The sequence below is a fragment of the Salvelinus fontinalis genome, chromosome 32, assembly GCF_029448725.1.
Source record: "Salvelinus fontinalis isolate EN_2023a chromosome 32, ASM2944872v1, whole genome shotgun sequence".
Lineage (NCBI taxonomy): Eukaryota > Metazoa > Chordata > Actinopteri > Salmoniformes > Salmonidae > Salvelinus > Salvelinus fontinalis.
Window position 1 is genome coordinate 28,666,076 of NC_074696.1, and position 19,281 is coordinate 28,685,356.

Genomic DNA, 19,281 nt, shown 5'->3' on the forward strand with positions numbered 1-19,281 from the left:
GATGGAATTATTAGTAACCTACCCAGAACATTTCAACACCTTCAGTCAATCTCAAAGGTATTTTATCCTTCTGCACACATTTCTAAATTTAATAAATAAATACAATAAATGTAATATTCTGACTTTTTGATCAGCACTGTTTAACATTTCAGTGACACCATAACACTTTTAAGCCTGAAACTCATTTGCTTGTGATTTGACACCTAGCTCTCTATCTCAACATCCATCCTTTACACCTAGCTCTCTATCTCAACATCCATCCTTTACACCTAGCTCTCTATCTCAACATCCATCCTTTACACCTAGCTCTCTATCTCAACATCTATTCTAGTGCTGCTGTATTTCTGTATTGAGCAAGAGTTCACCCGAGAGAAGTAACTAGGTTCACTTCCCATAAATGCATGGGTCAACTACAGTGTTGTGTGCATGCATGTGTGTGTGTAATGTGTGCGTTCATGCATGCAATGGTACTTCTCTCATGTTGCCCATATAGGTGTTTGAAGGGTATCTAAAGATGTGCTGTTTCGATGATGTAAGTGATGGCATGTGATCCAGCCAGCCGAGCAGGAAATTGGCCCTGGAGGAAAAGAACTGTGGTTGTGTCTTAAAAGACTAATGTAACATCCTCTCCTAGTCACCTCATCTCCTTTCCTTCAGCTGCACTGATGTTAAAGAGCTGGAATAATGTCAGCAAATACTGGGTAGACAAGACCATAGTGATTTCACCTGTCCTATGTTTTCAGACCAGTGTTGATGAAGGAAGGAGATGAATCCACAGTAGACTAATGAGACACTTTAACTCTACCTACATGTATATATTACCTCAATTACCTATACTAACCGGTGCCCCCGCACATTGACTCTGTACCAGTACCCCCTGTATATAGCTATTGTTATTTTACTGCTGCTCTTTAACTATTTGCTACTTTTCCCCCCTATTTTTTCCTTATCTATTTTCTACTTAACACTTATTTTTCTTAAAACTTCTTAAAGCATTGTTGGTTAAGGACTTGTAAGTAAGCATTTCACTGTAAGGTCTACACCTGTGGTATTCGCTGCATGTGACAAATACGATTTGATTTGTATTCTTAAGCTGCAGACTCCTTCCCTGTCAGTGGCTGGCAGGATCGTGTTCTTTTGCATAAGGCAGGCATTCAAGGTGTTCGGGCATGTGAACACTGACTAAACTGCTTGGCGTAACCCTGGATTGTAAACTGTCATGGTCAAAACATATTGATACAACAGTAGCTAAGATGGGGAGAAGTCTGTCCATAATAAAGCGCTGCTCTGCCTTTTTAACAGCACTATCAACAAGGCAGGACCTACAGGCCCTAGTTTTATCGCACCTGGACTACTGTTCAGTCGTGTGGTCAGGTGCCACAAAGAGGGACCTCCTGAAAATTACCTTAAATGTACACAGTGAGCTAACATGAATGATATGCATGTCAATCTCTCATGGCTCAAAGTGGAGGAGAGAAGGACTTCATCACTACTTGTTTTTGTAAGAAGTGTTGACCAGCTGAATGCACCGAGCTGTCTGTTTAAACTACTAGCACACAGCTCAGTCACCCATGCATACCACACAAAACATGCCACCAAATGTCTCTTCACAGTCCCTAAGTCCAAAACAGACTATGGGAGTACAGTACTACATAGAGCCATGACTACATCAAACTCTATTCCACTTCAGGTAACTGATGCAAGCAGTAGAATAAGATTTTTTAAAAACGAATAACAATACACCTTATGAACTTCTTCAGGCTAGGGTCTATTTTTCTCAATTTCCACCTGACTGACATGCCCAAAGTTAACTGCCTGTTGCTCAGGCCCTGATGCCAGGATATGCATATAATTGGTACCATTGGAAAGAAAACACTCTGAAGTTTTTATAAAGGTTAAAATAATGTAGGAGACTATAACACAATAGATATGGTAGGAGAAAATCCAAAGAAAAACCAACCAGACATTTTTTTTTTTTACAGACCATGCTCTTCCAATGGAACATACAGGGAAATAATTAAATCTAGCTCCCATTATGCAATTCCTATGGCTTCCACTGGGTATCAGTAGTCTTTGTTCAAGGTTTCAGGTTTGTTTCTTCCAAAATGAGTAGGAAATATCAGTTTTACTACAGGGACACTGGACACTGGAAATTTGTGTATGCACGCAAGATGAAGAGGACGCGCACCTGCTCATATCGCTTTCCTATTGAACATACTTCTTTCTGAATGAAAATTAAAGTTTAATTACATTTTATGGTATCTGACGATTGAATAGAAACATTTTGACTTGTTGAAACAAAGTTTAGGGGTACATTTTCGGATTCCCATCTTGGCATGTTGAACAAGTGGATTACTCAAAACGATAGCGCCAACTGAAGACTTTTTGGGATATAAAGGATTTTATTTAACAAAACGACACTACATGTTATAGCTGGGACCCTTTGGATGACAAATCAGAGGAAGATTTTCAAAAAGTAAGTGAATATTTCATCGCTATTTGTGAATTTATGAAATCTGTGCCGGTGGAAAAATATTTTCATGTGGGGCGCCATCCTCAAAGAATCGCATGGCATGCTTCGCTGTAAAGCTTACTGTAAATCGGACAGTGCAGTTAGATTAACAAGAATTTAAGCTTTTAACCGATATAAGACACTTGTATGTACCTAAATGTTTAATATCCATGATGTTTATGATTATTTACTTGAATTGCGCGCCCTCCAGTTTCATCGGAAGTTGTCCCGCAAGCGGGACGCCTAGCCTTAATTGGAACATCGAGGACTGTGAAGAGACACGCACACATTCTACACACACGTACACATGGATTTTATATTGGAGATATGTGGTAGTAGAGTAGTGGCCTGAGGGCACACATTTTATGTTATTGTGAAAAGTGTTTTGAAATGTAATTTCATGTAATATTTTAAATTGTATTTAACTGCCTTAAACCTGTTACGGCTAGACGTTCCGCTAACGGAACCCCTCGACAACATCCGGTGGAATGGCAGAGCGCCAAATTCAAATTAAATTACTATAAATATTAAACTTTCATGAAATCGCACATGCAATACAACAAATTAAAGCTACCCTTGTTGTTATTCCAGCCAACATGTCAGATTTCAAAAAAGGTTTCACGGAGAAAGCAAACCATGCGATTATCTGAGGACAGCACCCCATCAAACAAACGCAGACAATCATTTTTTTCATCCCGCCAGGCGCGACACAAAACTCAGAAATAACGATATAATTCATGCCATACCTTTGAAGAAGTTCTTTTGTTGGCACTCCAAAATGTCCCATAAACATCACAAACGGTCCTTTTGTTCGATAAATTCCGTCGTTATATCTCCAAAATGTCCATTTATTTGGCGCGTTTGATCCAGAAAACACCGGTTCCAACTCAACATGACTACAAAATATCTAATAAGTTACCTGTAAACTTGTTCCAAACATTTCAAACAACTTTCCTAATACAACTTTAGGTATTTTTTTACGTAAATAATCAATCAAATTTAAGACTGGATAAACGGTGTTCAATACCGGACGAAAACAAAGTGGAGCGAGCTTTCAGGTCGCGCGCCTCACCCACAACAGTACACTAGACTCGACCCTCGTTCTGAACAGCCCTACTTCTTCATTGCTCAAAGGAAAAACATCAACCAATTTCTAAAGACTGTTGACATCTAGTGTAAGCGATAGGAACTGCAAGCAAGTGCCACAGAAATCTAGATCCACATAGAAACCCATTGAAAAGAGAGTGACCTCAATAAATTTTTTCCTGGATGGATTTTTCTCAGGTTTCGGCCTGCCATATCAGTTCTGTTATACTCACAGACATTATGTTAACAGTTTTAGAAACTTTAGAAAACACTCTATCTGAATCTACCAATTATATGCATATCCTAGCTTCTGGGCCTGAGTAGCAGGCAGTTTACTTTGGGCACGCTTTTCATCCGGACGTGAAAATACTGCCCCCTAGCCCGAAGAGGTTTTAATGTTGCTGGACCCCAGGAAGAGTCGCTGCTGCCTTGGCAAGAGCTAATAGGGATCTGTAATAAATACAAACACACTCTCACACACAAACACATGGCTTGCCCCATCATCAAGGCTCACTCCAGATTCTTTGTTTTCTTTCTCTTTTTATAATCAAATAAAGATTAGACTATTTGTCCCTCTGGCTGTTCCAAGAAACTCTGGCATGAAAATGGTTCTGTCTGTAAAATAAAGACGTGATAACAAGTGGTATGAGCTGCACCACACACCTCTCTCCCTCTCTCTTTCCCTCTCACTCTCTTTCTCTCTCTTTCTCGCTCTCTCAATTCAATTCAAAGGGATTTTTTGGCATGGGAAACAAATGTTAACATTGCCAAAGGAAGTGAAGTAGATAATATACAAAAGTGAAATAAACAATCAAAATTAACAGTAAACATTACAGAAGTTCCAAAAGAATAAAGACATTACAAATGTCAAATTATGTATATATACAGTGATGTAACGATGTACAAATGGTTAAAGTGCAAAAGGGAAAATAAATATGAGTTGTATTGACAGTGGTGTTTATTCTTCACTGGTTGACCTTTTCTTTTGGCAACAAGTCACAAATCTTGCTGCTGTGATGGCACACTGTGGTATTTCACCCAGTATATATGGGAGTTTATCAAAATCGGGTTTGTTTTCGAATTCTTTGTGCATCTGTGTAGGGAAATATGTATCTCTAATATGGTCATACATTTGGCAGGAGGTTAGAAAGTGCAGCTCAGTTTACACCTAATTTTGTGGGCAGTGTGCACATAGCCTGTCTTCTCTTGAAATCCAGGTCTGCCTACGGCAGCCTTTCTCAATAGCAAGGCTATGCTCACTGAGTCTGTACATAGTTAAACCTTTCCTTAAGTTTGGGTCAGTCACAGTGGTCAGGTATTCTGCCACGGTGTACTTTCTGTTTAGGGCCAAATAGCATTCTAGTTTACTCAGTTTTTATTTTTAATACTTTCCAATGTGTCAAGTAATTATCTTTTTGTTTTCTCATGATTTGGTTAGGTCTAATTGTGTTGCTGTCCTGGGGCTCTGGGGGTGTGTTTGTGTTTGTGAAAAGAGCCCCAGGACCAGCTTGCTTAGGGGACTCTTGTCCAGGTTCATCTCTCTCTACGTGATGGCTTTGTTATAAAAGGTTTGGGAATCGCTTCCTTTTATATGGTTGTAGAATTTAATGGCTCTTTTCTGGATTTTGATAATTAGTGGGTATTGGCCTAATTCTGCTTTGCATGCATTATTTGTTGTTCTACGTTGTACACAGAGGATATTTTTGCAGAATTCTGCATGCAGTCTCTCAATTTGGTGATTGTCACATTTTGTGAATTCTTGGTTGGTGAGCGGACCCCAGACCTCACAACCATAAAGGGCGATGGGTTCTATAACTGATTCAAGTATTTTAGCCAGATCCTAATTGGTATGTCAAATTTTATGTTCCTTTTGATGGCATAGAATGCCCTTCTTGCCTTGTCTCTCAGATCGTTCACAGCTTTGTGGAAGTTACCTGTGGCGCTGATGTTTAGGCCAAGGTTTGTATAGTTTTTTATTGTGCTCTAGGGCAACGGTGTCTAGATGGAATTTGTATTTGTGGTCCTGGCGACTGGACCTTTTTTTGGAACACGAATATTTTGTTCTTACTGAGATTTACTGTCAGGGCCCAGGTCTGGCAGAATTTGTGCAGAAGATCTAGGTTCTGCTGTAGGCCCTCCTTGGTTGGTGACAGAAGAACCAGATCATCAGTAGACATTTGACTTTAGGGTGAGGTCGTGTGCTGCAGACTTTTCTAGTGCTATCGCCATTTCGTTGATATATATGTTGAAGAGGGTGGGGCTTAAGCTGCATCCCTGTCTCACCCCACGGCCCGGTGGGAAAAAAATTGTGTTTTTTGCCTATTTTAACCGCACACTTGTTTGTGTACATGGATTTTATAATGTTGTATGTTTTTCCCTCAACACCACTTTCCATCAATTTGTATAGCAGACCCTCATGCCAAATTGAGTCGAAGACTTTTTTTCCCCTCTCTCGCTCTCAAACTCTCTCTTTCTCTCTCTCTCTGTATACGGTTTATGTAAGATTTGTAATCTCTGTGTCTGTTCTCTGGTCCTCTTTGTGGGGGTTCAGTGTTTTCGATGGTGAGCTGGACAACATCACAGTGTGTAGAACCCCTCTGTCACATGCAATCTTATTCATTAGAATCTAAAAGGCAGAATTGATTCTAGGTCAGCCTTCCTACTCAGAGCACAAGACCAGATGAGCACAAGACCAGATCTTAGGGTTAAGTCTTCTTGACATTATAATGGTGTCATTCTTGCTCATGGAAAACCTTGTAGCTGGTTAGATGGTACTGTACTTTTCATTGATACTTCTACTTTGCTTATATCCTTCCCAGACTAATGTGATGAGAATATGTTAGTTTTGATAACTGCACGTTAGGTGGCCCACTCATCCCAGCCACCGGGTGTGTCACAAATGGCACCATATACCCAATATAAACTCAGCAAAAAAAGAAACGTCCATTTTTCAGGACCATGTCTTTCAAAGATAATTCGTAACTTCACAGATCTTCATTGTAAAGGGTTTAAAAACTGTTTCCCATGCTTGTTCAATGAACCATAAACAATTAATGAACATGCACCTGTGGAACGGTCGTTAAGACACTAACAGCATACAGACGGTAGGCAATTAAGGTCACAGTTATGAAAACTTAGGACACTAAAGAGGCCTTTCTACTGACTCTGAAAAACACCAAAAGAAAGATGCCCAGGGTCCCTGCTCATCTGTTTGAATGTGCCTTAGGCATGTTGCACGGAGGCATGAAGACTGCAGATGAGGCCAGGGCAATAAATTGCAATGTCCGTACTGTGAGACGCCTATGACAGCGCTACAGGGAGACAGGACGAACAGCTGATCACCCTCGCAGTGGCAGACCACGTGTAACAACACCTGCACAGGATCGGTACATCCGAACATCACACCTGCGGGACAGGTACAGGATGGCAACAACAACAGCCCGAGTTACACCAGGAATGCACAATCCCTCCATCAGTGCTCAGACTGTCCGCAATAGGCTGAGAGAGGCTGGACTGAGGGCTTGTAGGCCTGTTGTAAGGCAGGTCCTCAACAGACATCACCGGCAACAGCGTCACCTATGGGCACAAACCCACCGTCGCTGGACCAGACAGGACTGGCAAAAAGTGCTCTTCACTGACGAGTCACGGTTTTGTCTCACAAGGGGTGATGGTCGGATATGCGTTTATCGTCGAAGGAATGAGCGTTACACCGAGGCCTGTACTCTGGAGCAGGATCGATTTGGAGGTGGAGGGTCCGTCATGGTCTGGGGCAGTGTGTCACAGCATCATCGGACTGAGCTTGTTGTCATTGCAGGCAATCTCAACGCTGTGTGTTACAAGTAAGACATCCTCCTCCCTCATGTTGTACCCTTCCTGCAGGCTCATCCTGACATGATCCTCCAGCATGACAATGCCACCACGCACAGAACGAGCAGTATGGCTGATGTCAGTGTTCTGCCATGGCCAGCGAAGAGCCCGGATCTCAATCCCATTGAGCACGTCTGGGAACTGTTGAATCGCAGGGTGAGAGCTAGGGCCATTCCCCCCAGAAATGTCCGGGAACTTGCAGGTGCCTTGGTGGAAGAGTGGGTTAACATCTCACAGCAAGAACTGGCAAATCTGGTGCAATCCATGAGGAGAGATGCACTGCAGTACTTAATGCAGCTGGTGGCCACATCAGATACTGACTGTTACTTTTGACTCCCCCCTTTGTTCAGGGACACATTATTCCATTCCTGTTAGTCACATGTCTGTGGAACTAGTTCAGTTTATGTCTCAGTTGTTGAATCTTGTTATGTTCATACAAATATTTACATATGTTAAGTTTGCTGAAAATAAACGCAGTTGACAGTGAGAGGACTTTTTGTTGTTGCTGAGTTTACTATAGCATATACACAGCTAGTGCGCCCAAAATAAAATAAATTGTGTGTTGTTTGGGACACAGAAAGTGAAAATGAAATATTGCTGGTTTATCTTGGAGCTTGAGCATGAGCTCCGTCAGTTGTGTCTCAATCAGAGAAACCTTTTGTCTTTGAAGGAAAGGCCCATTGAAAAGGTCTATTCCTAAATGGACATCACCATGATGGGTTCTCTTGTATGAAAGCATGATTTGTCTGATACAGTGGGGCAAAAAAGTATTTAGTCAGCCACCAATTGTGAAAGTTCTCCCACTGAAAAAGATGAGAGAGGCCTGTAATTTTCATCATAGGTACACTTCAACTATGACAGACAAAATGAGAAAAAAAATTCCAGAAAATCACATTGTAGGATTTTTTATGAATTTATTTGCAAATTATGGTGGAAAATAAGTATTTGGTCACCTACAAACAAGCAAGATTTCTGGCTCTCACAGACCTGTAACTTCTTCTTTAAGAGGCTCCTCTGTCCTCCACTCGTTACCTGTATTAATGGCACCTGTTTGAACTTGTTATCAGTATAAAAGACACCTGTCCACAACCTCAAACAGTCACACTCCAAACTCCATTATGGCCAAGACCAAAGAGCTGTCAAAGGACACCAGAAACAAAATTGTAGACCTGCACCAGGCTGGGAAGACTGAATCTGCAATAGGTAAGCAGCTTGGTTTGAAGAAATCAACTGTGGGAGCAATTATTAGGAAATGGAAGACATACAAGACCACTGATAATCTCCCTCGATCTGGGGCTCCACGCAAGATCTCACCCCGTGGGGTCAAAATGATCACAAGAACGGTGAGCAAAAATCCCAGAACCACACGGGGGGACCTAGTGAATGACCTGCAGAGAGCTGGGACCAAAGTAACAAAGCCTACCATCAGTAACACACTACGCCGCCAGGGACTCAAATCCTGCAGTGCCAGACGTGTCCCCCTGCTTAAGCCAGTACATGTCCAGGCCCGTCTGAAGTTTGCTAGAGAGCATTTGGATGATCCAGAAGAAGATTGGGAGAATGTCATATGGTCAGATGAAACCAAAATATAACTTTTTGGTAAAAACTCAACTCATCGTGTTTGGAGGACAAAGAATGCTGAGTTGCATCCAAAGAACACCATACCTACTGTGAAGCATGGGGGTGGAAACATCATGCTTTGGGGCTGTTTGTCTGCAAAGGGACCAGGACGACTGATCCGTGTAAAGGACAGAATGAATGGGGCCATGTATCGTGAGATTTTGAGTGAAAACCTTCCATCAGCAAGGGCATTGAAGATGAAACGTGGCTGGGTCTTTCAGCATTTCAATGATCCCAAACACACCGCCCGGGCAACGAAGGAGTGGCTTCGTAAGAAGCATTTCACGGTCCTGGAGTGGCCTAGCCAGTCTCCAGATCTCAACCCCATAGAAAATCTTTGGAGGGAGTTGAAAGTCTGTGTTGCCCAGCAACAGCCCCAAAACATCACTGCTCTAGAGGAGATCTGCATGGAGGAATAGGCCAAAATATCAGCAACAGTGTGTGTGAACTTTGTGAAGACTTACAGAAAACGTTTGACCTCTGTCATTGCCAACAAAGGGTATATAACAAAGTATTGAGAAACTGTTGTTATTGACCAAATACTTATTTTCCACCATAATTTGCAAATAAATTCATAAAAAATCCTACAATGTGATTTTCTGGATTTTTTTTTCTCATTTTGTCAGTCATAGTTGAAGTGTACCTATGATGAAAATTACAGGCCTCTCTCATCTTTTTAAGTGGGAGAACTTGCACAATTGGTGGCTGACTAAATACTTTTTTGCCCCACTGTACATGAAAGGCACTTATCACGTCTTTTAACCATCACAACACAGGTGATTAAAGTACTTGACTCTGCCATTGATTTAACAATCAGCTTCTTTCAAACCTAACAAATAGGCAGCTCATTTGAGAGACATTGAAATAGAGTGAGCAAGAGAAGTACAAAACCACATGGCTTTGACAGATAGGTGAAAGGGGAGGAGGACATTGGGGAATGGGGGGAGAGACCATGCTCTCTTTCTCTCTCTCGCTCTATCGCTCTCTCTCCAGCTGACTCAGGCGTGTGTGTGTGTGTGTGTGTGTGTGTGTGTGTGTGTGTGTTCAGAGCCATTAGTATCACTGTGGTAATTCGGGACTCTATGTGCTCAAATTATAATTAGACATTCACCAAAGCGCTCAACCAAGTGATTTCCTTAAAAAAAAGGCCATCTGTGGACCAAGTGGGTGTATTCAGACAACACTCTGTCTCTCTCACACACACACACTTTGAGCTTTATCACACAAAACATTACACAAGGATAGGAAGTCTTGTTGTTCTGAGTTCATTTACCAAGCTTGAATCGAGGAGTGTAATTGAAAATGGCCCCCATCATCATCATGGCGGAACTATAATAAAGGCACACACACATACACATGTTGTCCACCCACTGCTCCCTATATCTATCTAACCCAGACTGATCTTTCATTTATCACTGCTGTGTCAGCCACTCTCTCACACACACACACACACACACACACACACACCACAACAGACAACTTTCCATGAACCCCACTACAGCCAACAGGCACTCCCCAGCTACCTTTGATAAGGCTACAATTATTGTCCTGATGCCAAGTTGCATGTAGATAGTTATTTACATCATTTTAAGGATAAAATGTTAATCTAAGTATTAGTGGATGTTTGCGCACCCCATGCCCTGTACCCATTATGCACTTCACTTCCAGCCAGCTGTTCATCAAAGGAGGGGGCTATGGGAGGAGGGTTTGAGTTGTGTATAGCAAACGTGCACACTAAGATGGCACCCCTACAAATTTCTCTTCACACTCTTCAATTACCACATTTTCCCCCAATGTAGCACTAATGCAATTCCACAAAATACACAACATCTGTAGCAGCAGATTGGCAAAAAATCTAATAGCACAGTATCCAAACAGGTTGTCTCATGGAAGCCTCTAGTCTAGCTGATTTACTGATTCACACAAAGTCTGCATAAATTCAAAGCATACACATACTGTAATTGACACTGGCGGACTGCACACGAGACCCGAATGCAGTTTAGAGTTGTCATCAGAACTGAAAATTAGATCCCTGTCCGACGCAAGCCTGGTGAGCTGAAGCCCGAGCCCAGGCCTGGCCCGACATCACAGAAATGAAATGAGGCCGAACCTGAAAAAAAAACTGATTTCTAGAAAACAGCAGGCTATATTGATTTAAACTGGTGTTGAGAACAGAGTGGCGGTGTTGGGTAGCAGCGGACTGAGGAAACGACTATTGGGCTTAGAAGGGCAGAGAAAGGAAAATTCACCTTAGTTATGATCAACTGAATGATGAAAATATTGGAATATTGTAATTGAAGGCATGTTTCAAATTCTTGCTTATACTAAAACTCCCAAAGTCATATACAACCGTTTTAAAGCAATAGCTGTGTGTGGTCACCTAGATGATCATTTCAGCACCATTTTGATTGGGACAGAGCCATGGCGCTGCTTTAAGACAACTTGGGGGACTCGTATAGATAAATCAATCAATGTCAGATCTTTGTTTTCACTGAATCTCCGTTTAGATATTTGGTAACAATTAGGCTGGGGAAATGTTAGCTTAATTGAGATGAGTGCTAATGATGAGTCCCGTGTGGCTCAGTTGGTACAGCATGGTGCTTGCAATGCCAGGGTTGTGGGTTTGATTCCCACAGGGGACCTGATAATCAATCAAAGTGATTTTGTTTCACTGAATCTCTGTCTGTATATTTGGTTAATGGATCTCTGGTTGGACAGGTGGAATTGGTAGCTCCTTTATTTGTTTGCTCATCTATCACTAATCAGAAACATTTAGCATGCAATAATGTAGCCTAAATCAAGTGTATTATCTATCTATTGACTCAAGTAGTAGTAGCCTTATATAGAGCCTGAACTATTTTCCTATCATCCCAATCCCACTGAAACCCCAAATCCTGACTCCTGTCTCGCATGAAAATGTATAACTTTATTCTGTAATCCATAGGTTGCATTATCAAAGCACGTTTCGCTTATTCATGTCAAAATACCAGGGGCACGACTTTCACTGGGGATGGGGGGACATCCTGAAATTGCATTTTTGTCCTCCCCAGTTTTATGATACAAAACGAGGCAACGCTGTGCTTTAGGACCATTCGGATGCCTCCGAGTGGTCGGGTAGGCTGTTTTTCCGACCGGATAAAAATGAATAATAATAATTATGTCCCCCACTTCTAAAACCAAAGTTGTGCCCCTGTAAAATACCCTTATAACATTTCCCCTGCTTCTCTGCACTGTCTTGTATTACTGCCCACATGTGAACTTTGGTTGAGAATGTGTGATCAACAAAAGGTATGAGAGTAGATTTTTTTGGGACAGAGTTGGTCCCCGTTAAGATACCTTGAGATCTCCCGAGTGGCGCAGCGGTCTAAGGTACTGCATCAGAGTGCTAGAGGCGTCACTACAGATCTGGGTTCGATTCCGGGCTGTGTCGCAGCCGGCCGTGACCGGAACACCCATGAGGTGGCGCACAATTGGCCCAGCGTCGTTAAGGGAGGGTTTGGCCGGCTGGGATGTCCTTGTCCCATCGCGACTCCTTGTGGCCAGGCACATGCACGCTGACTTCGGGCACCAGTTATACAGTGTTTCCTCTGACACAATGGTGCAGCTGGCTTCCGGTTTAAGCGAGCAGTGTGTCAAGAAAAACCTCCCTCTGCAACTGGATCCTGGACTTCCTGACGGGCCGCCCCCAGGTGGTAAGGGTAGGCAACAACACATCTGCCACGCTGATCCTCAACACTGGGGCCCCTCAGGGGTGTGTACTTAGTCCCCTCCTGTACTCCCTGTTCACCCATGACTGCGTGGCCAAGCACGACTCCAACACCAGATTTAAGTTTGCTGACGACACAACAGTGGTAGGCCTGATCAGCGACAATGATGAGACAGCCTATAGGGAGGAGATTAGAGAACTGGTAGTGTGGTGCCAGGATAACAACCTCTCCCTCAATGTGAGCAAGACAAAGGAGCTGATCGTGGACTACAGGATCAGGCGGGCCGAACAGGCGCCCATCAACGTCGACAGGGCTGTAGTGGAGTGGAGTGGGTCGAGAGTTTGAAGTTCCTTGGTGTCCACATCACCAACGACCTATCATGGTCCAAACACACCAAGACAGTCGTGAAGAGGGCATGACAAAACCTTTTCCCCCTCAGGAGACTGAAAAGATTTCTCATGGGTCCCCAGATCCTCAAAAAGTTCTACAGCTGCACCATCAAGAGCATCTTGACCGTTTGCATCACCGCCTGGTATGGAAACTGCTCGGCATCTGACCGTCAGGCGCTACAGAGGGTAGTGCGTACGGCCCAGTACATCACCGGGGCCAAGCCTCCTGCCATCCGGTACCAATATAATAGGCGGTCAGCCCATAAAATTGTCAGAGACTCCAGTCACCCGAGTCATAGCGGTACCGGAGCAAAAGTCTCCTTAACAGCATCTACCCCCAAGTCATAAGACTGCTGAACAATTAATCAAATGGCCACCGTACTATTTACATTGATAACCACCCCCTCCATTTGTTTTGTACACTGCTGCTACTTGTTGTTTATTATCTATGCATAGTCACTTCACCCCGACCTACATGTACAAATGACCTCAACTAACCTGTACTCCCGCACACTGACTCGGTACCGGTACCTCCTGTATATAGCCTCGTTATGTTATTCTGTTACTTTTTATTATTTTTTACTGTATGGGTGCTTCCGATTTTAGTAGTATTTCCCGGGACTCTCTGCATAAATATAAATTATTCTCGGTATTGAAACTTTATAGATTTTCTGGAAAATATGAATCCCTAATACACACCCACACACACATTGACATGGACACACCAGCCAGATCGCTCAAGATCCACTGCAAAATTTGACGTCCATCCAGGTAAGCAGGACATCGGTAGATTACTTCAAAACGGGCCACTAGGGGCAATGGTGACCGCTATTACCGTCAAGTAGGCTTGGGGTTTGCTAGGGCGTTGTGGACGGAGCTGTCGGAAGCCGTAAACTGCGAGCTCTGGCTCCGAGGGTCGCTGGTTGAATCACAGTGCTAAGCCCTCGTTTTTTATTTTGGGAGGTTTCAACCTATCCAAACATGAACCTTTAACTTAACCATTGGGAAGGAATGCTTAAACTTAACCATGGAGTTGTTTTAGTTGACCTGAACCACTTTCTGTGGTACACAAGAATGTGTGTGTATCTGTGTGCGTGTGTTAATGTGCTGTCATTGCTGCTCTCTGATTCCACTTACTGACTCTATGCTGCTCTAACACTCCCAACACACACACACACACACACACACACACACACACACACACACACACACGCACACACACACACACACAGCACATTTACATCGAGCCTAATTCCATACTATACTATACAACAGCCATGATCGTTATGTGCTGTAGCCAAGTCTTCTATCATGCATCGTTATGTACACAGTATGGGACCGTAGGCTGCATCTTCATGTATGTCACAGTCTCTCTTTCTCTGTTGTGTGTTGTTCTCCCTGTTAAGGCTTTAAAGCTGTGTTTGTGCTTGTGTGTGTGTATATGAGTGTGTGTGTGGTTGAAGTTCCATCTATGTCCACTAGGTGTCACTGTGGGAAGCATGTCTAGGGAACACTTGGCATAGGAGACCTGTTCCTCGGGGGGCCAAGACTGTGACCTATAACAACAACAGAGCTGAATCTGACCTGAAAGGCATTCTACCAACAAACTCTACTACAAAGTTCTGTCTGTTTGAAAGAGCGACTGAGCAAACAGACTTTCCCTCCGCAATTGTTTTTGTCAGCAGACAGTTTGCTTTGCATCACTTCAGTATTGGTTGAGATGTTGGGATCATCATTCATAGCCTATATACACACAAATTAAGCCTTCTTAAGCAAATCAAACAAAACCCTTCATATGTCTTTCAGGCTCCAATGGTGTAAGCCGACGCATCACCGTGGGGTATTCTGACACTCCGCACACAGGTGAGAATAAGTGCCATCAGAGACACTCATCTATACACGGCTCTGGGTACCTTCTGTATAGTTAACAATGTCATACTGATCTCATAGAAACTGACTGGGAATACAGAGCGCTAGAGAGTTACGTTTAAGTGCTATGTTTTCAGTGAGTTGTCCATGTAATCTCCAGCTCTATCTCCCTGCAGCCCAGGCCAGTATCAGAAGGCAGGGGAGGGTATGAGAATGGTGTCTAGGCCCTGAAGCCCAGCAGCATGTCAGGTAACACTTTTAAAATACATGGAAGTATTCATCTACTCTGTAGGAACAGTCTTTTTGGGGGGGGCGCATGTCACAGCACAGAATGCCTCACTGGACTGGGTCAATATCTGTGGGGGGGGTTTTGTTTACTGCATTAAATTGAAATGAATGTCATCATCAGGGCTTTTGTCCCAGGCGAGTGTGGCTTGCTGTGCTGTCTTGTGCTGTGCTGTCTTGTGCTGTGACGCTCACAAAAAGAGACTGTTTCTGTTTCTAAGTGCTTTCTGCTTCTCGTTTCTAGAGCAAGGAGACAAATGCACCACCCCCCGCTGGAAACATGAGGCCTTGCAAAATGGTACAGTTCTATACCTCCCTCTCAACAATTCTAGCTGTCTATGTATCTACATCAGTGTTGGCTGCTGAGGGGAGGACAGGCTTGTGGTAATAGCTGGAACGGATCAATGGAATGGCATCAAACACATGGTGTTTGATACCATTCCACTCCTTCTGCTCCAACCATTACCACAAGCCTGTCCTCCCCAGTTAAGGTGCCACCAACCTCCTGTTATCTACATAGTACAGTTACATTCCTCCCTGTCATTCTATCTATCTACAAAGTCCTGTTCCTCATCCTCATACTTCTCTATTCTATACTGTCTGTCTGGGTTGTGGGGTTATAGTAAAGGAGTGTTTCTTCATGATGGGGTTCAGGGGGAATGTCTTACATTGGGGGTAGTTGGACAACAGTGAAGAAACACTGCACTAAAGTGTGCTCTCAGAATATATTTTGTCATTGGGAGAATGACATGTACTATTGAAAGGTATCTGACCCTATTGAACTCGATTTGATCTAATTTATGTGCATGTCATACGGTTGAGGTATTCTGAACAGTCAGAACAGTCAGTGACATTCTAAACCACTGTATAGCAGCTCACATATGAATTAGAGATCCAATCATTAAATCATTTCCCCATTTCAGATGCACCTTGATCTTCATTTTCATTCTCGGAAAGCTGTGTGTATGTGTGTGTGTGTCCGCTGGCCTTACTGATAGAGATCTGAACTAAATAGTCATGTCTGCGTGGGAGAGAGATAGCGTCATGCCAGCTGGGTACTCTCTGTGTCTGTGTTTTATTCATGTGGAAACGTCCAGGCTGAATATGGAAACAGACAGGGTTTGGTTGGGTCCTCTCTGTCACTGTTTAAAGAGGAGAAGCTCTTCTGCACACTGCGCTTGCAAAGTGTCAAATATATATTTTTTGTGCCAACGTTTCAGCCTCACAGCCTTAGGCAGAGCCATGAATGTTAGCTGTTTGTTACTGTTACCTGGCAGAGGATCAGTGTGCAGTGATGAGGTCAAAGGCATTCACGTGTCACTCCTTTTGCCATGGGTAACATAGAGGGCTGCTTCTGTATTGTTTCTGGGTAAAGTAGTATAATTGTGTGGTTTTCTCTTCAACAAAAATAATTTTACCCAAAGGCTGATAGTGTGCTATTTAATGAACCCATTCATTCTATTTCATGAACCCATTCAACCCACCGCCACCCCCTCCACACACTCCCCCCTTTTAGTGCTCCATTTTTAGGTTCCGTTTTGAATAATTCAGTTCTCTGTCTCTCATCCAGATGGATGCGGGACACAACATGCCAACTGTGGTTCTGTCTGTTCTGTAGCTCTAACTGAAACCTTTTGAATGTCTGTCCATCTCTCTTTCTCTCCCCCTCTGTCTCGCTCCTCTCCCTCTTTCGTTTTCTCACTCAGAGAGAGAGAGAGAGAGAGAAAATTGAATAAGTAGGTGTTCTAAAACTTTTGACCGGTTGTATAGTTATATTATATTGCAGTATCAACCCTTCAAGGTTGTTCAAGGGCTTGTCATTTGGACTTTTTTCCTAATAGCTTTGTCTTACATGCTAGATAATTCTGTCTCGGCATCAGTTAGTTACTGTATCTCAAATGGTAGTGAAGGACCAGAGCCCAAAGAAGATCTGGTCAAAACTAGTGCATTGGGTGTCATTAGGGGCACGTCACTGCATCATTAAGTCATTGCGTCATACAGTACGTCTTGATAGGTAAGAACAGGAGAAGTGGAATGGAGGGTGATGATGAGACTGGATTCACATTTATTTATCCCCAAAATTAAAGTGTTTCTGGTCGTCATGACTCATTCTGCTGTTGTTTTGTTGTCCATTTGGTGTACAGATGTCAGATTAGCATTAGCACATACTAACACAAATTAACAGACAGTCTAAGGGACAGTTCACCCAAATTAGAAAATAACATATTTGTTTCCTTACCCCTTATCTATGGATGAGAAAAGACTTCATTCCATGGTTTGGTTTTGGTTACCTGGCCACTGTCACCAACCGCTAACCTTAACGCTAACCGCTAACCTTTGTCCAAATGTCTGTTCAAGACAATGTACCAGATAATAGCATATTTTAAATTTCTTAGTGACATTATTGAGCTACACAATCAGTTTCCGACATGTTAGGTGATTTGGGCCTGAATAGCAGTATTGACTACTAGCATCTGCTTGTCATTAACTATGACACCATTGCCTGAGATTCACCAAACACCATAATTCCATTTCTGATTAGGCTTCCCCTGTGAGCAGGTCGATAATGTGTAGACATTTCCCACTGAAAAGGTATCTAGTAGTAGTAGATGTAGTAGTAGGTATAACTCTGAACATGATCCGGCAGCACTGTGCACTGTTGTGGCACAAATGACTTTATGGATAACCAACTATGGATCTTCAAATTATCACACTAGCTACCAATATTAACGGAAGTGTAAAGAATATATGTTTAATTTAGTACCAGAAAATATAAGTGTCATTAGCAGAAAGCCCCAGGAAGAGACCATCATGTTCTTGTTGTTGTTAACACACTTGACACCTTGTGAGCTAATATAGTGATAAACCTAATAGACTTTAGTCACACTCACTTTGGGGTGAACATTGAGGTGTTCTTTGAGAATCATTGAGGCTCTCCCAACGGTTTGCCTCGGCTCACCCAGGCCTTGTGAGGGGAAGGTTGCCCGGGGCCTGGTGTTAGCCTAGTGTCCTCCTCAGGTAACACGGTGTTGGATGGGGACATCTGGCTCAGGATAACACGTCACACCAGGCCCTATCCTTGCAAGACTGAAGCCTGCCATCTGAAAATTGTTGTTGACCAGCTTTGAACCCTCTGAGACCTCAAGTGATCGATCAGGGAGGGAATATATTAGCGAAAAGCCTGCTTCGGCTTCCAGTATCGACAGGTGCTGAGGAACGAGGTTGAAGGCTCTCCCTGGAGTGTTGCTGCTGAGAACCTGGACGGACTTGACTGGACTGGACAACCAAGGTTGGGCCTTGGGGCATTACCACCAAGAGGATATACTGTATATACCCATATCCATAGATCCGCTGACCTTTCTGTGAGACCTCAGAAATACAACAGAAATAGCATAATTAATGTTTATCCTTGAATGTATTAACGCATGGGAACAACAGTCACCTCACCTCTGTGGATCAGTTAACGGTTCAACCCTAGCATTATCACTGGCAGTGCCTGGGTCTGGAGGAACAATCATACTTGCTCCAAAAAAGATCCCGATCTTTGGGTGAGTTTTGAGTAGATATTAGTGTTTATGTTTAGAGGGAGATATTCTTTTTTCTTCATTTTTTTTTTACATATGTATTTTTTATTCAGGAGAGATTTGAATTGAGTGAAAGAGCGATTTTATGCTGTTTATGAACAAATAGAATATCTACGGTAGGTGCATGGCATCTAAGATTGAAATGATGCCTTTGCAATACCATATTTGATTGTTGAATGACTGTTGATGTCTTGGTGTTTGGGGTTTTAGTGGTAAGCAGCTCGAGCTCTTTGAAGGGTCTGTAGAGTAGATGGAGTCGTCAGAAGAGTGGATGCAAAAAACTCTGCTCTCTGAAACGTTTACTACTCAGTAACAGTTACTTAGTACCATTGAGATGTTCATTTCATGGTGGTGCAACCCAA

The 19,281-nt window shown here is 42.9% G+C and overlaps 1 protein-coding gene across 11 annotated transcripts in view; it reads left to right on the top strand.

The window, feature by feature from the left end:
- The window catches only part of LOC129831025 (thyroid hormone receptor beta-like), a 107,184-nt gene that overhangs the window by 64,168 nt on the left and 23,735 nt on the right, over window positions 1-19,281 (top strand). For 7 of the 11 annotated variants that reach the window (XM_055894007.1, XM_055894004.1, XM_055894003.1 and 4 more), the window contains 3 exons: window positions 14,988-15,044; window positions 15,227-15,299; window positions 15,580-15,633. In XM_055894007.1, coding sequence (XP_055749982.1) covers window positions 15,293-15,299; window positions 15,580-15,633 — 61 coding nt within the window. In that variant the 5' untranslated portion in view covers window positions 14,988-15,044; window positions 15,227-15,292. Of the gene's footprint in view, window positions 1-14,987; window positions 15,045-15,210; window positions 15,300-15,579; window positions 15,634-19,281 lie in introns of all 11 variants that reach the window. The other 4 variants (XM_055894012.1, XM_055894010.1, XM_055894009.1 and 1 more) reach the window with 1 other exon arrangement.